The following is a 23,508-nucleotide window of genomic DNA, read 5'->3' as shown; positions in this document are numbered from 1 at the left end:
CTGATAAAAACATCAGATTTGACGTCCTGGTGAGCTGCGTTCGCCAAGTCGCTGCTAGTCAGCATTGAAGAGTCGCAGATGTCAGCGATGACACATTTCCATTAGTGCCAAAAAGTCATGAATGATGGATCCCCCCCCCCCCCTTGCTTTCTGTTGAGCATTTATAATTGAACTGTGAGATATTTAGACTGCAGTGCGTATTATGGGACATCTTTGAAACTTAGCTGGCAATTTATAGCCTAGGTAACACCTCTTCACAGTTGACATTTTTAATTTATGTCTCTCTTCTTAGTGTACGCAAAAAAAGTAGGCCTCAAAGTTTTTACTCTAATCCACCTGTCTAACGAGTAAATGTAGATGAGTTGAAGTGAGCATATCCATAAGTGTTTAGGTCCAACAGTAAATGTGATAAAATTATCTTAAATTATGTTACAATATGCGGATATGACATTTGCAGTAAAGGGAAGGTTTTCAGTTAAACCAAGTTGATGAAAAGATACGTGACATGTGGTCAAAAGTGTCACAATCAGTGGCAAATGTAGTGAATGAACTAGCGGAAGATGCTGACCAGGATGATGTCCACCATGGACAGCTCCTTCCACCCCATGCATGAGTCTGGGAAGTCCCTTCTAAGCTCTTTCTGCAATAGACTGCTGCACCCTCATTGCAGGAAGGAGCGGTTCTGCAGATCCTTCCTCCAATTAGCTGAAGGCTCTTTAACAAAAAAAAATATTCATGTATTTATTGATTAACTTATTACTTATCTATTTATGTCTAAAATGCCTTTCCTATTTCTGCATCCTCACCTTCTTGCTACTGTGACAACGAAATTTCCCCAAATACGGGATAAATAAAGTTATCCAATCCAAGATCAAAATAGCCGGTGTGTCATTCATTTTTGGACTCATTGGAAGTTTAAATGGCATTGCGCCGAAAAATACTTGACTTTTAACCTATACACAGTACAGTACATTACACAGAAAGAGTATTTCTTATTATGATTGGTGTTAAACACATTTCTTGTCAGAAGAGGTCTGCTTGAGTCCCGACGGAATGAAGCGACCATACTGGTAGATTGTAAAGGTTCCCAACGGACTAGCTCATCCGTCATCGTTATGTCGTTTTGTCTTGCCGCGCCGCCGCTCTTTGCATCTTAGTCGCTTAATTCCCTGAGACAAATACGAACGCGGCCGACGCTTCCGTCCAGCGACACAAGCTGCTTCTCAACGCTACATTAAGCCACCGCATTGGGCGGCGGCCTGATGGATTTCTTTATTAACCAACGGGGCCATCGAGTGAAGGTCAAGCGAGTCCGCCGTGTGCTTTTTGTGAGCCAACTTTTAAAGGTTGGTTAGCTTTTAGCTCACGCCCACAAAGCCCAAACAAGATTCCAGCCACTCCATTATCGGCAATGACGATTCCACCAACAAATATCATAAAAGAAGGCCACCTGGGCTCACTAGAAGTTTGATCCTCTACTCTTACGGAAGGCTGCGTGAAATCAATTGTATTCAAGCCTCTTAATCCACATCGTAAATCACACTTTAATGACACCGCGACGAGTGGTTAGAAAATCCGACACGAACTATCAAGGAATCGACTATTCGGTTATTTTACCCTTCAAAAACACAGGAGAAGTGTGATTATTAATAGTACCTCTAAATTATTGGCCAGCAGGAGGCCTCTTCTTCTAGTCTTGGCTAATTACTGCCACACCGTGATGTGCTTCCGCTCATTCTCATCGCCACAGTGGAATTGTCACCTCCTGACAGCTGCTCCTGATTTTCCATTTATTACAAACAACGGCTATTATTAATTACCATGCAAGCCATGCCTCCCCAAGCACTTTTAAGCCAATAAATTGGATGAGGACTTGACTGTCATTTAATCATTGGCTACTGTAACGTGAGCATAGATGAACACGTAATTATGATGAATGATTTTGTGACTAAGTCGTGCAAATAACCCGCCTCTTTATTGCAAATGCCATGAAAAGTGTCAATACATTGACATTTACGACACTAGTTCTCAAAGTGGGGTGGGCAAACTGTAACCTGGGGGTCCATAAAATAATTAGACTTTGTTTTTTTAATTGTCTGGGTTTTTTTCTGGATTTAAACAGGATTTCAGGTCAGAAATTGTGTTGAAAAGGTCACATTTTATCAAGATGTTATCTAAACACACGTACTAGTCTGTTTTAATGATTTTCCATGTCAGTTATGGTTTAATCATTAGTGTATAGAGACGAAAATGTAATGTTTAGTCATTGTGATTCCCAACAACCCCTTTAGATGTTGTCATTTAGAATTACAGCGCCAGCGGAAATAACCAATAAGTAGTTTTCCCCCCTCCTGTTTTTACGACATTCCTAGGAGGACTTATTGTCCCCATAGAGTATTTGTTTTTCCTCTGTTTTTGTCGACTCATGCATATGCACACACATGTAGTCTAATTAAAGGGAGTGATTAATTAAACGTACTACTGGGAAGCTTTTACGACAAACAAATAAGAATGAAACAAAGTCAAAGATGGTAATTTAAGATACAATAAAGCATTGCAATGGCAAGAAAATGTCACTGAAATTAAAAATGTATATTGTAAGAAATGTAGTCTAGAATATGACTATTTTTGGTCATGAGAAAATGAGGAGCGAATGATAAAGGTTAAAAATATGTATATATAATTTGTGCATTTTATACTGTAATTTCAGCCTAAAAAATATCCTTGACTGACAAATGGAAACCAAGAATATTTCTTGGATTTACCACTGTAAAAATGAAAAAGAGAAATGTAAAAAGTGTTCAAAACGGCAGATTGGAGCAGTTTTATTGGGATTGAGGAATTGCTTTTACTTTGTAAAGACCACCAATGCTTAGAAATCTATTTTGGATGAGATAAAGCAAAGCATAAGTGTGTAAGAATCTAAGAATCTTAAAGAGCAGGCGCCTGGGTGCATTTTACAGATTACTTTATTAACCTTTTTCTGCCTCAGTTCAGCGTAGAAAACCTGACTAACGGAGGAAAAAGATAAGCAAACCTCCTCACAGATGTCCGACATGGGGATTGTTCGTCTTGAGAAGCTCTGATGCAGAAAGATAAACGATTTTACCGTTAACGCAGAGTCGCTATGTCCAAATAGGATTACAACGGTAGAAAGGTGGGTTTAAAAAAAATGCCTCACATTCTAGCCCTTTTTTTTGCCCCTCTTTTGATAGTTGTTTTGCCAAAAGACGAAATGAAATAAACTCTTTTTTTTTTTTGTACTCATAACTGCCTGGACGCAGTACGCTCCGGTGTGATACCTGGTGAGGCAAGAGGCCCGTCAGACCGTGAAATTGAGCAATGTAACCTGGTCTTGTGCAAAGGAACAAGTGCAGACAGAGTGAAAGAATGAAAGAGAGGAAAGAAATCCTGTTGTTTAGTTTTAATGCAGATAAAGCAACATGACCTTGCCATTGACCTCCATTTGCTTCCCTGCCCACTTTTCAATAACAGTGTCATTTATCATTCATGCACATGACGGTGGTTGAGTTTAACGACTGCATTATCTTCTTGTTTTTAATGTTTTATTAAAGAGAAAAAAGCTAATAAAAATGCATACATGGTCTAAAATGCGAAAAGTTGTTGGTAATACAGTGAAAAGTGATGTATTTTTATATTAATTACTGGTATTTGTTAAATGATTGTCTTGCTAATATATAATTCTGTATTTTTTTCATATGCTAGTTTGTTTTTACATTTTGGAAACTGTTCTAATTTAATACTTGAAAGAAGAAAAAAAAGCTTTGGAGAGCCAGAGTCTTATCTAGAAACATTTTCCTTTTAAGTTTGGGGTTAAAAAGACTGTTTTTTTTTTTTTTAGTTATGCTTGTAGCCACTTGTTCAGACTTCAAACAGTTCATTCTCAGATGTATTTATTATTCCATTGTCTAAGTTATGTTATTTAAGAAGCTTTGAAAAAACTATATTTTGGTTATGTTTCTATTTAATTTTGGGAGCCGCCTGATGGTGTGGTGTGGTATCTTATTTAACAACTAATTAAAAATATATTTGGGGTGTGGTACTGGTATCTGGATAATTTCCGAAATAAGTATACTTAGTCCTATTCTAGTCTTGATCTGATTACATTGTTGGTCAACAGGATACTCTAAAGAACTACTGCGAAGTTGCTGCTGCAAAAGAAGGACCGCAGGGCTTATCGCTCCATGTCAAGTGTTAAATGGGTTTTGGGATGGGGGAGGGGTAGTTAGGACACCAGGAAAAGTGGCGGAAGGGTCCGATTGAACCGGGAAAGTGAGAGTAAAGGAAGTCTATGCATCATGCCGCCAGCTTTTGTCCCGAGTGCACTGCCTACGTACGTATGATGGATGGCCACGTGTCCAAGCCTTAATTCAAAGTCGATGGTGTCTATAGATACCAGTCACTAAACGCCACACGCTGTGCTACTCATGGCACCACAAAAAAAGAATTTACACACCCAAGAAGTCAAACCTTTGAGAATGAAAGTCAACCTATTGGGATGAAAATGAGAGAATAACTCTTGTGATCTACAAGTCAAATTTTGGAACACATTTGGGACTTGAAACTAGTTAGATTGTCTTCAGCTCTTTCTTGGATGACAATTTTGGATGATAAATATATGCCTTAGTAACATTTTACTATAATTTCATTCAAAATAGGTAAATGATGATCATTCAAACAATTTAAGATGCCCTCTCTTTGTACATAAGACATATAAAACCATAACCTAATCACAATCCAGTCACATTCCGTCTTGCAACTAGTCATCATTAAAGCCCGCCCCTCAGGGCATTCGTCATCCATGACCTCAACTCCAGCAAACAAGACACGAGTGGACCTTTCTTCCAGGAGGCCACTGGCAAGCCCCCGCAGGGACACAGGCCATCGCCGCGGGCAACCAGCCTGGCAGATGCTCAATAATGCCTTCAGGTTACAGTCCAAAGCACCGCTGGCAATAATGTCCACGTCAACTTAGAGTACCCCATGAGAACATGCAAACTCCACACCAGAAAGACCAACCTGGGATCAAACTCAGAACCCCAGAACTGCGAAACCAACATGCTAACCACTCTACCACCGAGCCAATAATAAATTCTAATTGATCAAACCTCTTTGTTTATGTAATAATTATTTCTCTAAGAAATTAGAAATAATTATCCACAGTGCAGTCCTGTTATTGTTTCACATTTGTTTGAGAATTTCCTTTCCCACTGGGCTCCACATCCTATTTAACTTCCTGTTTTTTCTTCCCGCATCCTCCTATAGCCTCACAGCTGTTTGCCACGCCTCCTCGCTCCATTCCAATGCAAAGCCTTAGCAGGGGTGAGATTCATTTATCTTTTGCGGCAAGCTTTTTTGGTGAGAAAGGGCTCGTTCTAAAGACGCGGTGACACACACCAAAATGATCCCCGGACGCTGCATCACGCATCATAAAAGTCTCCAAGGTGCCTTTCGATCATCGCATACTGAACGACGACGCCACATCCGCCATGAATCATGGCGCTTCCGCTGGGATGTAGAGAGTGTAAAAAAAGGGGGGGGGTGGCTTGTGTTTTATGAGATTGAGCAGACAAAATCATATTAGTTTTCAGCTCTCAGACGGCACTGGGGTGGACTTGGTGTCCGCAGGTGACAGCCAATAGATTGCCTGCTTTGCATAGTGCGGTAACAAAAAATGAAAACATAAAAATGTTGATGGTGTTGAGTCTGGTGTGACTTTGAATGTGTGAGCTATACTGGCACTATTGTCATAAGTGTACACTGTGTATCCATACATTTTATTTTAAATTGACATGTAGCCAATTTCGGAAATCAAAGCGCACTAAAGTTTTATACCACTTTTTTCCAAATTCCACCAAAATTTGACAAAAACAATCCTAGTTACCATCAATCGCCGCATTCATTTTTAATGAAAGACCAAAAAAAGTAGACCTAAATTGCACTATCATCAACAAATATCCCAAAATGCAACAGTAAGTGACTTGTAAGTACCCTAGAATTAGCACAAAAGACCCAAAATTAACTAAATTAAATAAACTACAATTACAGCCATCTTTCAGTGCCATTGAAAACAATGGATGTCCAATGGGAACTCATGATTTAACCCAAAAATGTACCAAAATTCAAATGTAACGTGAAGCAAAACATCGTCCCTGCAATTTCTCCAAAAAAATCCAACTTCTACTTCCTGATTAATATTCATCCCACTTTGATGTCATGCATAAGCATCCCAATTTAGTGTCAACCATCTGTCTCGTATACCTGCTTGTGATTGGGACTCATTTGAGTTCATTTCCAAGTTCACTTTTTATGGTACTTGTCTCCACAAGGTGGGAAGTCACTAATTAAGAAAGTTGAAGGCCTTGTTTTCCGCATCCACACCAAGTTTGATCAAGATGTGACCTTGATCTGAAAAAGCGTCACAATTTAGTGTCTTCCATCTGTCTCCTTCCGATTGGGGCTCATCTGGGCAAATTCCCTCATCAAAGGGGAGCCCTGGAATTGAGCCAAAATGACTGCCTCGAATTAAACCGCAACTTGAGACTTCTGAGTAGGTTTTGAAGCAATGCAACTTTTGCCAAGTAAGAGGATTACTAAACTAAATATACAAAGAAATGATAAGGCATTATTTTTGTGAAATAAGGACTATTTAAATAAGACTTCTTAAAATATAAAGAACTTGAACGCTATATCACAACTGTATGCTCAACTTATTTTAAAATATAAAATTAAAAACTGTAGTTTTAACCCTACCAATTAATACGCAGATAATAAAAACATTTTTTAAGAAAATATTTATCATTCTAGAGACACTAAATGTATGACTGTATAGCAAACAATACATATTTTAATTTAACATGAACAGATTGACCAAATGCATGATTAATAGAAATCATAAATAAACTTCAAACTATTATTAATGCTTACCTATCCTGCACATTTAAATATATCCCAATAAAACTAATCCCCACACGTTTGTATTTACTATTATTAAACATGCATGAACATGCAATGAATAAATACCGACATATATTTTAAATGAATAAATAAACTGTGACCTGAGTATTAAATCAATCCTACTGTCAACTTTACAATTTTTGTCTAGACCTAAACAGAACATCAACCCCTTAATACTATGTTTAGTACTTGTACATCTTGGAAAATTGTTATGAGGTGACCATACAGTCACTAGTCCGCAGGGTTCCTGACCTTCCAGTGAATCAGACACTACCATAGTGACAGGAGGAAGAGGAGGAAGACGAGGAAGAGGAAGAAGACGAGGCCCTTGCCATCTCTTTTCACCCCCTGTTTATCTTGGCTGATCCTTCACTGGATATTTCCCTGACCTTGTTTCTTTTTTTTTCTCTTTCCTATTCCCCCCAAGTTGCATAATTCGCCGCTGGAGGTTGGGAGGAAGGCAAAGCGTGCGTGTCCGTGCGTGCGTGTGTGTGAACACTACTGATCTAAACAATGATGACAGCTGAGGCTTTCTTGCTCTCACCTCGTGCACTGGAAGGGTGGCGAGAAAGTGTGGAGAGTCTTAAAGACACTCGTGTATTTTTATTTATTGGCGCTCTAGTACCCACGCACAAACGTAGACACTATAAGGCCAGCAAGTTGATAAAAAAGCGCTTTCTGACCTGCATACATGAAAGGAAGGGATTACACTTCCACGGCTATGTCCTTAATAACAAGAATATTATATACAAGAACGGCAAAGTTGGATTGTTGGATGGAAAAGGTTGTGATGACATACAGTAGACATTAAATCATGTCATCAAGCCATTTGAGCAGGGGTCCTATTTTCCAATGTTATTCATTGTGAGCCATACTATGAATTTAAAAGTCAAAATGCATACATGTAAACGAGTGCCTTTTCAATCTTTTTTAGTAATTTCACCACCTTTAAAGTGGAAAAAAACAAAGAATTCTTTAAAAGATTCTTATGCTGTTGCCAGTCAAATGAGAAGATGCATTCCAGAAGAGTCTACAGCGAAAACAATTAAGATTAAACCAGTTCTAGATGTAGTATCTCAGTTCTGTCACCAGTGGATTCCATATTTTAGCTCACAAATTAGAAAAAAGCCAGATGCACTCATCAAAAGAGCCACATGTGGCTCCTGAGCCATATGTTCCCTACCCCTGCATTAGAGCAATGCTAAAAAAGATACCAAATTCATTCAGAATTGACACAATGACAACTGAAGCCACTATGGTCAAAACTTGATTGTGATATACAGTCAAGATGGATGGAACAATAAGTGGATTAGGCAGAAATAAAATAAAACAAGCTAACAAAGAGAAGGAAAGAGAATTGTCACATACAACCCAAGATAAAGTAAATCAATCCAGACATCTTTCAAACAACCACAGATCCGATTTTGCATTTATAAGCACTCTCTAGGTTGTTTTCCTTTCTTTAGTTCTCTTAGTTTTATCCGCACTTTGCATCATCAGCCATGGTTATCGTATTGTCAGCAGCAATATGCATTTCATTGGCGTGCAGGGAGTATGTCAGACTCTATTTCCATAATGGATGAGATTAAATGGAGGCCGTATAGGTTTGGAAGTCGAGTCCCAGTGGACCGAGGGTAAAAAGGCTTGCTGCCTCCATTGCGTTAGATTAACGTATACTGCACATATGTGCTTCGATTTTGCATTATTGTTCCATAACACTAATTCAGTAGTGCTGCAACAATGTGCTTTATCATTCCTCGTAAACAATTTGATGGGCTGACCTGCGGCGTCATGCCTTTAACAAGTCTACCCATCAATGTGCGCCCAAGGCTAGATTAAATGGGGGTTCTGCCCCCCATGAGCAGATGGTTACTTAATATCTTAACAATAAATGAGTTTGGAATTTTAAATTGATCGCCGTTGAAATTCTCTTATGTGGAGTTTATGTTAAAAAAAATTATAATGAATTAAAAAGTAATAATTTTATGTTGTTTCATGAATAGTTTAAATGACTGGTTAAGATCAATAAACATTATTTTAAGTAATAAGTATTATAACATGCAAGTATTATAACAGAATAGAAGACAGATTATTATACAAATAATTTCCATCCCTCAAATTTGTTGTAGTTTAACAATTTTCTCATCCAATCATCAGAAAACAATTATAAATTTCACTCAAATAGCCGATTATTTTAGGAGTTTTTTTTAGTAGAACATCTTAAATTGACCGATTTGCACATTCCGAACATAACATCCTTTTGCGTAAGATCTATCTGTATCAAACAATATTAACGGATTTAAAAAATATGATAATAAATAAACAACAGGAATTGTGAAGAGTAATAGAGAAGGTCACTTAAACGTGTAAATAGAAGACAATTACTTTTGTGGTGTCAGTCAATGAGTGACAATAGCGTAGTGATGACTTTGGCAATTAATGGCAATTATAAACACTTGTTTATTCGCTGCATCACTCGAGTCGAACGTGTTGATTCTCTCCGTTTGACATCGCCAGTGACTGATTAGTCCTCACGCAATTAAGTTGATTGCTCTATTACTGGATCAACTTACGAATTAGCAGCGACAATTTGACTAATCTACTCATTCCAGTGGCTTATCAAAAAGACACAAATTCGCATTGTTGCTGTTTATAGAAGAAAAATGAAACTGTATGGTCACGCATCTCTCCCGAAAAGTATTTTTAATAGGCCGTTTCTGCGATTTTTATCACGCGGGCGTTTAATTAGCTTTAAGAAACGCAATAGCAAGAGGTTACAAGGTAATTAGAGCTTAAAATGTCTGAATAAAGACAGTGTGTCATGCTCACACAGGCTAGATATTCAGTCTACTGGGAAGAAGGCAAGAAATATACGGTGTATTGTTTCATTCTTTTGTATAACTGTTGCTTAGATGTTGGTAAGGGGCCACTTACTTTGGTGATATATTTAAAGGGAAGGAGATAATACTAGTCTTAGAATGGTATGCGGTTATCCCAAACTTTTAAGTGAGCATTCAGGACATTTTTATTTTGGAAGTTGCTGAACAGAGTCGTCTAATTGATTGCAAAACGAAGGGACAGAAGTAATCAATTAAAAGAAATTGTAGCTGTGCCGAGGCTGCAAAGAATCCATCTGTGATCTCATTAGTCGACCGATAAGTGAATTGCTTATTCAACTCGTGTCAGCCCGTGGCCATTTTTCTCATGCACAGTAGAAAAAAATAGTTTGATATCTGGGCTAAAGCTTGAAATCGGATGATAAAATAATGTTGCAAACGCATCGTAGATGCATTCATTAGAAGTGGAGGACTTTTTATCCATCTGGTTTTGGCGCATTCTCTAAAAAGAATTCGTAAACTTATTTAATCAGGTTTGCGAGACAATTTGCAATATGAAAATGCCCTAAAAATGGGTGTTTTTCGAGCTATTATAGTTATGTAATACATTGATTTCAACCTTGACTTGACAAATAGCTGAATTGGCATTGTTAATATGCTCGAAATATTGTAATACTCAAATTTAGAGGGGACTAAACATGCTTGATTTTTGTCACAGTTACTTAATACTTGGTTTAAGTCTTGAGGCTTACTCATGACGTAGTTAGGACTTCCACGTACAATTGGCATGAAAGCATCGATCAGACCTGACTTCCCTACGGTAATGGCCAACGCACATGGCGGTGTCACAAGGCGCTAACGGGCTTTCCCCAACACCGGGGAACGTTTGATGTTTGCAGTTGAAAGAATAAGCCTTCCTCCGGGTTGCGCTTTGCACAGAGGCATGCTGGGACTAAAAGAGCGCTTGCCCAAGGGCTAAAGGGGATTTTTCGTGGGAGTCACACATCCAATTACCTCAGTAGCATCCCAGCAACCCACGGCGGAAAACACACACACATACATACATACATCCAAACAGCGGGAGGCTTCTAACCGCTAAAGGGACACTGCCAAAATTTTACAACTGCCAGATCGGGGCAGGCTGAATTCATGAATATTTGTGTGTGTGTGTGTTGGAATGTGGCTTAGGATATAAATATGGAAGCATCAACCATGTTGCACCTCTTTGGAGGACATCATTAATGCATCTAAGGATGCTGCTGGAAAGCCTTGTTTGAACCACTTTGGTTCTGTCAGCAAAGTGTGGATTTAGGCGTTTACTATCAATGTCGTGAAACTTTAATACTACGTTGGAGCAAATCATGGAGCGAGTTGTGTTCGGAGTCCAAGTAGATTTAGAAGCCACATATTAACTTTAGAAAAACCTAGGTTTCAGTGTCTTTTACTCATATCTGAAATATTTTAACTACAGTCGGTACCAATAATGGGTTAAAAAAATAGATGATCATACCGACTGACTGGCACTCATCTACCCTGACTGTGCATTATTTTTTTTTTTAGAAATGGCAAGGGGACAACCTGAATTGGTGGCTAGCCAATCACAGAGCACAAAGAGATAAATAACCATGCATAATCCAGACAGACAACAAAGTCTCATATAAATCTCATAAATATTTTTACCCAACTTCTGAAATGTATGGTTATAAATATTTAATAAAAAGATATATATTTGGAGTTTAATGACTTCAAACTGAAGAATGTCACTGTGTAGGAATGCCCACACAAGTGTGTTCTTCCAATAAACCCCCTTAAAGCAGTAACCACACAATCAGTGGCAGATTGACTATTGACCTGCAATTTCACACAATCAAGCCGCCACTTAGTTTAAGGAGCAAGTGGCGCCTTGGCAAAACCTCGTTGCTCTCCGCAGATCACCTTTGATTGCGGTCTGTGAACACAGGACACCTAGGTAGGCGCTTTCCTCAAGTAAATTATGAGTTACATCATGAGTTTTTGATGATTGATTGTAATTGCATTGATTGCATTCATGTTAACTGCATTTGACATGAGGTTCTTTGCTAAAGAGAAACTATAGAATACAAGCTGAGATCTTCATCTACAATGAAAGACATTCAATAAAATTACATCAGTTCAAACCAGTGAAAAAGAGGAATATATAGATTTCTATTGCCTTTTGTCCCTTCTGGTGGAGACATTGTGAGAAATTAGCCCGCTTTACAGTGTATTTAAAGGCCTTGCTGGAGGAAATCTGCACCATTTGTCACTGGCATTTTTTAAGCAGCACTTCGTGTGGCAAGAAACTACAGTTTCTGGGTGTTCAAACTCGACACTACACAACGAGGCTTTACAATCACAAGATTTAATCAAATAAATCTGACCTTTATCAAAATCATAACTCAAGCAATTATATCCATTTGAACTATAATTTCTATACTGAACAAACCAAGGACTTCAACCTACAAGATACCAAACCAGAAACTAATAAAATGTTAACCCTGGGACACGCCAAGGACATACCAAGTACTAGTCATGTTCTATGAAAACATCGACCATTCAATATATATACATATATATATTTAAAAAAAACTGGTATCCAGGGACGTTGTTCTACATAGACAAACCTAAAACAACCAAGTGTGACAGGTGCCACAAATAATACACATCAGAACCAAACTATCAGTCTTCATAATCGCCCTTTAGTGTTTATAAAGTGACCTCAGTTTTCTGCAGCTGTTCCTTTTCAATGGGAATTTATACATATATAGTTTGTTGTAAGTTATTACAGTACTACAACCCCCTAATCCCAGTCCTATAACATTTTTGCCAGACCTTGTATAGCCAAAACTGTGAACTATATATATACCTCAAAACCTTAAATGTAATGAAACACCTATGCTTATACACACCTATTATTTCAAGCTTTAAAGTAGCAGCCAATAATTTGTGATATATTGAAAAGGGCAATGGTGTTATCTTGCTCTATCAACAACATAAACCAAGACAACTGCAAGAAATAGAAGCCGTCTACATCTGGATTTAGAATCTCCTAATATAAAAGACCAATTGTGAATATTTAGACCAGCTAAGGATTTAATGCCAACTGCAATAAAAGACAATTGATGATACTTGACTGTATAGCAGAAAGTGCTGGCGTACTTTATTCTCTGTGGATAATTAATGTTATCATCTATTAAAATAGATATTTCACTATATAGCTTCACTGGGATAAGCAAATATATACATATACAATTATATGTACAATTAAACGCAAATATTTAATGATACATACCCTTTTTATGTTATTTTCTATTGATACCGGCTGTTTGGTGTCATACAAAAGCCGAGATTTGTTCATAGGTTTCTGTCATTTGTAGTTTTAGTGCTTATAACAGCAAGTAAGCACAAATCCCTATTTGATATCATGTCAAGGGTCAAAATTAATTACACTGTGGGCCAGATTTGACAATGACACCACAGACTGTTGAATATTAAAATGTAATACAAGTGAAATGTTCCATGACTGTAAAATTAAAAATATGTACACCTGTAGACGATAAAAAATGATTCACATGTAGATTTTATGGATGCCCTATATAAAAAGATCAAAGAGACATCCATTTGCTGTCCCATAAAACAATGTCCAGTTGGAATTTATATCCATCGTAAAAAGGCACACATGTAAATGGTTAAAGGGGCATGTCGTAAAAAAAAAGAATGTTCAAATGGAATATAGTTTCAAATCTATCGCCTTGGTGAAACAACAACATATCAGACATTGTCTTCGACTGTCAGCGACAAGTCAAGATGCCGTTGCCATGGTAACCGCATCCCGCAGAAGCATGTGTGCTACTCGGTTGTGGAGATAAGACAGCAAGCTTATTGCCACCGCCTTGCAGCAGTGCCGTCATTTTTTTTTTTTGGAAGAGACGTCCAATTCCGCCACCGTTTCAACCCTTACGTCTTCTTTTCTAATCTGTTTTCGTGGCCGACCGCTTTCACTTCTGCACTCGCTGTGCGTCTAAGGCGACAGTTTCTCCGCCACGTGAGGCCCAGCGGATGAAGAGTAGAACGCTGTTCGGATAGTGGAAGGACTCTCACAATGGCAGGTTTGCGTACTGTCGCTATGACAACAGACATTACTCTACAAAAGGAGCACTTAGTAGCCCCGTGTGGGCGTAAGTGACATAGTTGAAGTCTGGCATTAGCCTCTTGCGAGTGCCATAACACACAAAATCATTTCCCGCCACGTCAAGTGCTCTGAACTTCACTAATTAAAGACTGAAGCGCATTTTAACGTATCAGGCATATATGAGTGTAGCGGCGAGAAGACTGAAGCATCCAATGATGTCAGAATTGATTTATGATGCAATGTGTGGACAGCATATACAATATTCCCGCATTTTTTTGCCTCTTGGGGCATTCCGCAATTCGGCAAACAGAAATTAAGAATAAATATATAGACAACAAACTGTATATAGTGTATCCCAAAACAAGATCAATTTTGAGAATGATGTATGATGTCTAAATATGATTAATAATCCACTATTATGCCAAAAAATGAACGAATTCTCATAAAATGTACATCCTTAAATTAGGAATAATAAATCTGGTTATCAAGTCATTAATAACGAATAATTCCCTAAGCCCAATAAAAAATGATGATCTATTAGCCACAAAAACAACAAAACTAAACACCTCTGCATTTTAGTACTTCTTGATGTGAAAAATAGAGACGAGTCCTTTAAAAGTACAAAACAATGTTCAGTTGACCCTCATGAAATCACAATACTGTCACTCTTCAATTCCTCTCACATTATAGCCATTTTATGCTTGACACGAACGGGAAAAAAAAGGGCCAAAGGCATTACTTTTCAAACTATGTTACTTTCCCAGCACGGCTGGCCACTGAAAACGAGTCTCCTGCCAATTTGGTTTAACAAAGACAATCTCATTGAGTGACGGCGACGGCAAAACAGCAGACGGGTGCGGCCATTCATATTCAAAAAGGCCTCTCATCACGACCGTGTCTTTGATGGCTCCTAGCATGTATAATTCCCTGTGATTGGAAGGGCTGCCACTCACTAAGATGATAACTCGGGATAAGGAGGGGAAAAGAAAAAGAAAAAAAACTTGGTGTTCATCAAGCAGAAGCTCTTTCGACGCAATGCGAACACATTACATAAACCTCGCACTTCTGGCAGGTTGATGAAAGAGGCATCGGTTTAACCGCGGGGGAGCGGTAATTTAATTAACATGTCGGCAGATTAGCTGGAAAGAAACGCAAAACCAAACGGCCAAACTCCTTGCAAAACAAGTACAATTGACAATAGGAAAAAGGAATCCTTTCGCAGTATATTGCAGACGTTTGAGTGTCGATAGTCACATGAACACTTGACTGGTAACAATCTAAAGTAAATTGTATTGCGTATGAAAAAAAAACTTGATGTTCCATTTCCAATTGGAAGCCGAAAGTTCCATTGGAGACATTCATGACACATTTAAGAGGCGTTTCAATCCGATTGAAGACGTTCTCTTGAGGATTAAATGCCATTTTAAGAGAAAATTGCTGTAATTTGCAAGAATCTTTGAAGAACCTATTCTGTCTGAGCAAAAAATGGAGATGAGATCTAATGCCTCAAGTTATAGCAAGCTGTATAAATTTGGGATCTGACTGGTTTGTTAAATATATGTCCCAAAATGATCAAACTATCAAGCAAAATATTGTTAAATGACATATCACAAACATATCCAGTGGGCTGGTTGACCACTCTAAATTGTCCAGCCCCTTAAGCAGAGATGAGAGACAAAGATTTCAAGACTTCACCACAGTGTGATCCAGCTTGATCAGTCTAATTGGAATTAGCAAATGGACACAGTGAGGAAAATTTCGACCCTTGGCTATAACACATTCTCAAGCTGTGATCTCCCCCCAACGGACTTGGGTCAAAGAGAACAGACATTTGGTTTGATTAAGTTGCCGCTGTCTGAAGTGCCACCCACGAGGTGACAAACTATTCCCAATGTGCCCTCCGCATGCTTCCACCTCGAGGGGGAGTTGAGATTACTTTTAAGGGCAGAGCTTGACTGAATTCCTTCATTTGCCACTGAATGAAGTGCTCCCACTCCGAAATGTCCTTTGGTTCTACGGGGATTGTTACAAGAGACAAGCTCGGAGATAAGGATAGCAACAGAGAGAGATAGAGTTATCCTTGCTCTCATTACGGTGGGAAATGCGAGGGTCCCGATCCAAGGAAATGATAAAGGACCCTGTGGAAGAGGCCTCTAAGCACCAACAAAGACGGCTTTGGTTTCACTGGCGGAATGCATTTGCATAGCTTAGAAGCCAGCGCGTCTGAACCGGGCCTCATGAAAAGACACAAGCAGCAATGGCTTGGACTTCAATGCGAGCGGGAATCAGAGCGGGAGGGAAAAAAGGGATGGAGGAAAGAGAGCGGAGGGCGCTTGGGAAAGAGCGCAGTCGGAACTTTTTCCTCTGCGGTGCGGCGTGAGACCAAATGCGATCAGGAGGAGGAGGTTGGCGTCGAGCGACTTTGATGAGTAGACGAAACACCAACACAAACATCATCATGGCAAACGACTCCAGATGAAGTGGTGGAAATACACAAAACGTTTGCCAGATCATTTTTCATCTCTTGCTTTAGATGGGGGGTCCGCCATTTAAGCACAATTCAATCCAAACATTGGTGCTTTGGGCTTGTTGTGGTGAAATATTAGCATTGTTTCCTAGGATTGGATGGGATTGTGTGCAATGCGAAAAGAGGAGGAAAAAAAAACAAGGAAACAGATGTTCTTCTATGGCCTGCAGCCATAGTGTTTTGGGGGGTGACGGCCCACATCAGGTCGCTCTAATGACTCTGGCAGCATCACTTAACTCGCTGGTGTTTGACTTCTCCTTAACAACTACACCTTTCAGTTGGGGGGGGCGGAAAGGGTAGCAGTACACTAGTATTCAGTCACACTCTCGCTTCCACTTGGAAATCTACGATGGCTCCAAGCGAGACATTCAATATAAAACATCAAATCAGGAAATTACTGTAGATAAATAAGCATAATGACAGTTAATTTAATCGTTCATCTCAGCTTGTTTGGGACTCAATTCAATTCACAACGCCAATTAACCTAGAATTTAATCGCAAACACTAGTGCAGTATTTTTTTTCCCGATGGACTGTGTATTATTTATGCTGCGATGGCAATACAATATCGATCGCTTGAGCCATGCTATTACATTTATGGGCCCCAAAGTCCGCCAATATGTCATTTGGATTTGTTTGGGTAACCTTGGATCAATGAGAGATTTGTTTAACGCGATGATTAATATTGATAACCTGCATCCAAAAAGCTTGCATATTTGGAACAACAATAGAAGGGAAAAGTAGTCCATTAATCATTTGTCAAGGATTATTTCACCCAGCCAAGCATTTTGGTTGGCCAAAATTTAAGGGCATGCCTACATGACTTGCAACAGTCGGGACTTATTGAACATTACTTCTATACATTGATATGGACTGATGAATGATGACTTCCCTCTAATTAAGATGAAGTCAAGTGACACCACTTGGGTCTACTTCGACCGCACTGGACAGCGAAGACGCTGTTGCAATTGACGAGTCAATGCCTGCTGTGAGTCGGTGAGTGATTCATTATTCACAACAAATCATAAACTCATTGTTTTGTGCAATTTTGATTGGGTTTTTTGCACAGTCAAGTTCTCTTAAAGCTACTGGAGGTTTTTTTAACTTTCTACATAAACTATAAAGAAGAAAAAAACAGAGATGGACCCAATTTAACTCTCAGGAAAGTTTTGAATCCGCAATTGTTGGCAATTTCACCTATAATATACAACATTGAGCAAGCATGACTGATAGTTGGCCATTCAAAATGTTAAGGTGATCAAATTTAATTGAAGTTGTGAAACAGTGCTTTCCATGACACTTTTGCAACAAAAGAGAATCATATTTTCCTAAAAACTGCATCTTTTCCAACTGACAGTTTGCGTCAAGTTCCAAAAGAAGCTCAAAAAACACAACAAACACACTCACCAAAACTTATCACATACCAACCCAGGCTCCGCCTCTCAATGGCACATGCATACCTACACACACACTACAATAAATACTTTCCCTATACTCCATGTATGCATTAAGAACATTAGAAGTAGTATCCCATAAACAAAAAGGTCGTACAAATTCAAAGTGCAAATGACTGAACCTCATTCCAGCATTTATATCAAAGATAAACCTGACTAAGACATAAAATCTTAGAAATTCTATCTCCAGGAAGGTGTTCAAGCATGAGGAATAAAGGGTGAGCTTTGGGCTTTATTTTTGCATCGTGGTATCTCACTGTCCTACTCGTAGGTGCATACAGAGCAGATGCGGCATTTAGAGCGGAATAGTGATGAGAACGTGGTGGTGGTGGTGGGGGGGGGGGGGGGTTGACCATTTTGAAAATGCACAGCACGGCGGCACACAAGCGCAGGGGAGTTTAAAAAAAAAACACGGCTCCATCTGTTCCATCAGCAGCTTCTCTACAGCAAAACCCTGATGGGCCACCTTCCCCTCATAATGTATGACTTTAAAAGCCAGTCACAATGGTGATTTCTTGTAATATGGATAAGAGAAGATTGCCCTGGTGGAGCTTTCTCAACACATATTCCAAACACCTTCGTGCAGATTGCAGCATGAGGCCCTCCAGTTTCCGTAGAACAAATGACACCAGAGACTCGGATCATTCCTCCACACATGGCAACACGACTGAGCGTACCAACCCGTCCACACACACATGACTTCACATTGAGCTCAGCTTGACGTAGAGCGCACGTGAGTTTTGCATCCTCCGTCATGATGGCCCTTCATTACACCGATACCACCGGTTGCTCAAAAAGAGATGAAAGATGTCACATCCTATAGCCACATCTATCATGTTGACAAAGTGTCCTGCAAGGTGGCCACTTTAATTGTTTGGAATCATCCATGGGTAACCACAAGTGTATATTGTTAGTGCATGTCATTCATCATGCAAAATGAGATATTGTTTTTGCAAGGTCATGAGCATGCATGGCACTAACTCACCGTACACTCCTTGGCAACGGATGCCCTCTACAAGCAGCAACAGTAGCCCCACAACGCACATAACCGGATCCATCCTTTATTTTCTCTCTCCTTCACCGTAGTAGTAATGTTTGCATGATCCAAAGAGAAAAGCGATCAATCGGCGCGTCAAGAAATGCTTCCAATTCCTCCAACAGCCAGAGAAAATGCTTTGAAAGTGTTGCTTGTGGACCCCCCTTCCCTCACCCCGTCCTTATTCTTCTTGCATCGGCTCCTCCGGGCAGGTAGAGCGGGAGTCCGAGGGACCGTGCCGAAAAGGAGGGCTGCCGGTGGGCAGTGGTGCGTCAGAGCCGGGCATAGCTCCTCCTGGAAGGACCAGATGTGCTCGCGGTTGGCGATTCCACGCGGAGGTAGCGATGCCGATGAAAGAGTGACGGTGGCCACACTCGCATCCCCTCCGTCTCGTTCCGAAGGGTGTCGAGGAGAGCGCAAGGATGTCGTGGGGGGGGATGCTGGCTGGCGGGGGGGATGATGCGCTTACGCAGCTCGCTCAGTCACTGTCGTTGCGCAAGCCGGCATAAAGGGGGAAAGGAGGCAACGTCAGGAGGAGGGTGAGCGGCTCCCCGGACTCATCAGTATGGGAGAATCGGCGTCAGGGAAAGGCTGGAGAGACGCAGCTGCTAGGGGCTGGCTGGGAGGAGGAAGAGGATGGAGGAGGAAGATGGGATGGGTGGATGGCGGAGAGAAAGAGAAAGAGAGAGAGGAAGAGAGCGAGCGAGCAAGCGAGAAAGAGAGGGACTATTTGGATTCTTGACGATGGACACATCCGTCCTCGCCCATATCATCTATTGGAGTATTTGTAGTATTTGTACTCAAGTCGCAATCTACTTGACCCTGAATGTTTTGGGTTTTGATTGGAAACAGGATTATTGTAATAAAGTGTTTATGTAGACTGCTGTTTTTGTGTTTGTAAGCAAATACTATGTATTTTAGAATGTTTTGTTTTGGTAATGATTTGGTTATGGTTAAGGTGTTCAATCTGAATTTGTATTGCATCAGCTCAATCTTCTCCATTGAAATATAAATAAAATATCATTTTTTAGCTCGGCCAAATGGAGGTTTCAAGGTATTGCGCTCTGTGTTATTCATCTTTTTGGGGAGGTCAATGAATAAAATTGCTACTTGTCTGTTATTCATGGACGAATAGAAAGGGAATTCTGACAAAGCCACTAAAAAGCTAATAAGAAATATAAGGAGTAAGCCAGGTGGTCGTATTTCATTCGGAATGCTTTTGTTGTGTGTTTTAAAATCACGAAATACTACTAAATTCTCAACCCAAAAATTTCTCCATGATGAAAAATAGCACATTTCAAGAAATTCACTGATTACACAACAATGCAGTTTCCAAGTGCCCACTTTACAGTGCAGCCAACATCATCCTCCGGGGAAGATCTCTTGGCAGGTGCATATAAACATACCTCTACGCAAACATATTTTGACCTCGCAGACTAGAACAAATCAGTTTCTTCTTTCATTGTGTCAAGGAGCTTCGCCTCTATCACATTGCACTCAAAGAAATGAAAAGTTGATTGGTAGTTGACAAGAGATGGAATCGGCACTGCTAGCCTAGCCTAACTCATTTTGGTCAAGAATCAGCTATGAGTGGCACTTCTGGGAAATATTCTTTACATACACATACACACAATATGCAGTTTTGTATTATTTTATCTCAACTGAATTGAATACACAAGAGCAAAGGTGTCAATTTTGGGCAAAACAAAAATACTTTTGCATAAATATTCAAGTATGAATTTGAAAATGTAATACCACAATATAAAATATTTTAATAAAACAAGAGCATAATCTTTCCACTCATTCAGGCTAATTTATTTGACAATATTTAATGTAAATACTATTGCAATTGAAGCAATTGATATATAATGTATATTCAATAATTTCCATATCCAATAGTAGTTACATTAAATATTATCAAATAAATTTGCCTGAATAAGTAAAAAGATTCTGCTATTGCTTCATTTAAATATTATACATTGTGGTATTCCTACTAGAATATGTATGCAAAAATACTTTTGTTTTGCCCCAAATTGACACGCTTGTTCCTGTGGTTGAATCCAGTTGATATGAAATGATACAAAACTGCATTGATGAAAGAATTGAATGGAGAGACACACTCTATACTGCACTAAATTTCTTCCACTAGTTTCATTATGACTTTATTCTGGCTTTAGCAAAGAAGAGTGATGTTTTAGTCAAAACGAAAACCTGTCTAAATAGGCACCTACATGTTTATGTACACTTGGTGCTTGTACTTACTATGTTTTATATGAATTTATGTATGTATATATATTTTTTTTTCCACTGGTACACTGGTGTGTGTGCTCTATGAGTGGCCAGACCTTACAGTAGCTGTTTCCTAGCAACGTGCTTTCCGAGGAAAATCTCTTAATCACTTAATGTTTCATATGTTACCCTAAAACCGAAGAAGTATGCCCAACAAAATGATAGCTCCACGTTTTGGTCTGGAGATGCTATTTATTCACAATGTCATTGCTTAGATGAAGAGTAGTTCTTCTTCTTCAAAAAATAAAAAATTGAATATTTCAGTGTGCTCGACATTTAACAGGCCATTAGAAATATGCCATTAAAATCTAATTGACTAATCTTGTCCCGTCGTCCATTTTACATCGGACATCGGTGTCCTAGAACATTGGGAGGCGGTGTTGAGATTTTATTTTCAACTCGTAACTTGCTTTTGTTTTATCACTCATTGTCCAAAATATGTTGCAGTTTTAATATTATCTTGGGCAGACCTTAATGTACGTGTTTGGCAAAACTGAATATTAATATTAAATTGTAAACTAAATAAAGCTTGCGTCGAAAATATATATATATTTTTTTTGGCTCTAACATTAGTGCGCAATTGTATTTTCAAGAACGGCAAAATAAAAATATGCCTGAAGCTATTCAATTTCTTCTAGTCGAGCGTTGGGCAAAACCCACGAGAGCCTACAGAGGGAGCTACACAAACAAAGCTTTCCAATGTGTAAAATTGCCACCTAGAGAACACCAACATCTTTCTAGAATCCCAAATTTTTGTTCCTAGATTCCCCTCCCTCTCATTACTCTCTCTTAAATCCTTGTCGGAATTCAATCATCTCAAATCTATTGCTTTAACTGAGGCAGCACCATTAAATGGAGACAATTACAAGGCCTGTAGCATGAGCACAGGGTCACAGAGTGACTTCAACCAGGATCTTTATGAACATAATACGCCTTGTGACATTTCACTCAAATTTTATACAGGTTGATAAGGTGCCCGGTATGACATGAAAAAACCAAAATGTGGCATTTAGGGGCCAATTTTCTCATGCAGTTCATTATTGAAACTTTAGAAGTAGGCTGAAATATCATGCCCCCCTTTGAATGAAGTCCCAAGGCTCCAATCTGATTCAAATTTGCTATCAATTCCCCCAAACGTCCATACAATAATCGGGCATTAACCATTTGCATCGGCATTGATTAATGCACACGGTGGTGCATCGATTGTTAGGGTGTTGGAACCTTCTATCGGCCTCATCGATCACTGCTGCTCCCCCGCTGATTCCAACCAACTCGACCGATTGATTCTGTCACGGCCGTTTTGGTGAGACAGCACAGATTCGACGCTTGGTGCTAATTAAGCTATGTGGCACCAATTAGGAAACCTGTTAGTTCAGCGCGTTGGTGTCGACAGCATTTAGTCATAGTTTGAATAAAACTTTTTTCCGAGCATAAAAATACTGCATGCTATTGTAATAATGGTAGGCACTCACATTTGCATATCACAGACACACAATACAGTGTTTGTTTTTCTATTTTGGATACACCTTATGCAAAAGTACAACTACTAGAGTTGTACTTTTTTCAAGACCAAAAACCACTTGGAGTTCTAGCTACTGTCTATATAAACCAGGGGTGGGCACACTTTTCGGCCTGGGGGTCACATTGACTTTAAAAAATTGACAGACGGGTCAGCACAAGATTTGATACATATAAAAAACTGCATCCGTTAACAGTACATATGAAATATAAACATGAACAAAAAAGGACTAAAGTATTAACATACTCATCACTCATCATTAAAGTAAAAAGTATTAAGTACAAAGTAAAGTAATAAGGAATGTATTAGAACCTTTTGCTCATGTCTGACATAGACATACTTGAGTTTTAGTTTCTTTTATCTATTCATTTGCCATTGCCATTCATGTCTGCTTACCCTATATATTTATTATTCCTATTTCCCAGTCTCATTTACACCTAGACATTTTCCGATCTTTGATAGCCTCATTCTTCCATGCTGCTTACAACAGCCCACTTCGACTTATTCCTATTCGTTCTATTAATTCAAGGAAGATTAGCTACTCCTCCTTAAAAGGAGGAAAAAGGGCTACTTTAATATCATGGCCCGAGTGAACACAATCTCGCCTTGCAGACATTCCCATTGCACTACCCGGGCATTTGAGAATGTAATTATCGCTTTTCAAAAGATTACCAAAAAAAGAAAAAACAACAAGCCCGTGTCAGCAAGTACACGTCTAT

At 39.2% G+C, this 23,508-nt stretch overlaps 1 protein-coding gene across 2 annotated transcripts in view; it reads right to left on the bottom strand.

Moving 5' to 3' along the window:
* Positions 1-19,636, bottom strand: part of LOC144192384 (MAM domain-containing glycosylphosphatidylinositol anchor protein 2) — a 135,177-nt gene extending 115,541 nt beyond the window's left edge. For both annotated transcript variants that reach the window (XM_077711452.1, XM_077711453.1), the window contains exon 1: positions 18,931-19,636. In XM_077711452.1, coding sequence (XP_077567578.1) covers positions 18,931-19,003 — 73 coding nt within the window. In that variant the 5' untranslated portion in view covers positions 19,004-19,636. The remainder of the gene's footprint in view (positions 1-18,930) is intronic.
* Positions 19,637-23,508: the final 3,872 nt, after the last annotated feature.

Source organism: Stigmatopora nigra, unplaced genomic scaffold (genome assembly GCF_051989575.1).
Source record: "Stigmatopora nigra isolate UIUO_SnigA unplaced genomic scaffold, RoL_Snig_1.1 HiC_scaffold_26, whole genome shotgun sequence".
Lineage (NCBI taxonomy): Eukaryota > Metazoa > Chordata > Actinopteri > Syngnathiformes > Syngnathidae > Stigmatopora > Stigmatopora nigra.
The sequence above is the reverse complement of the archived record's forward strand: the minus strand, read 5'-3'. Positions and strand labels throughout refer to the sequence as shown.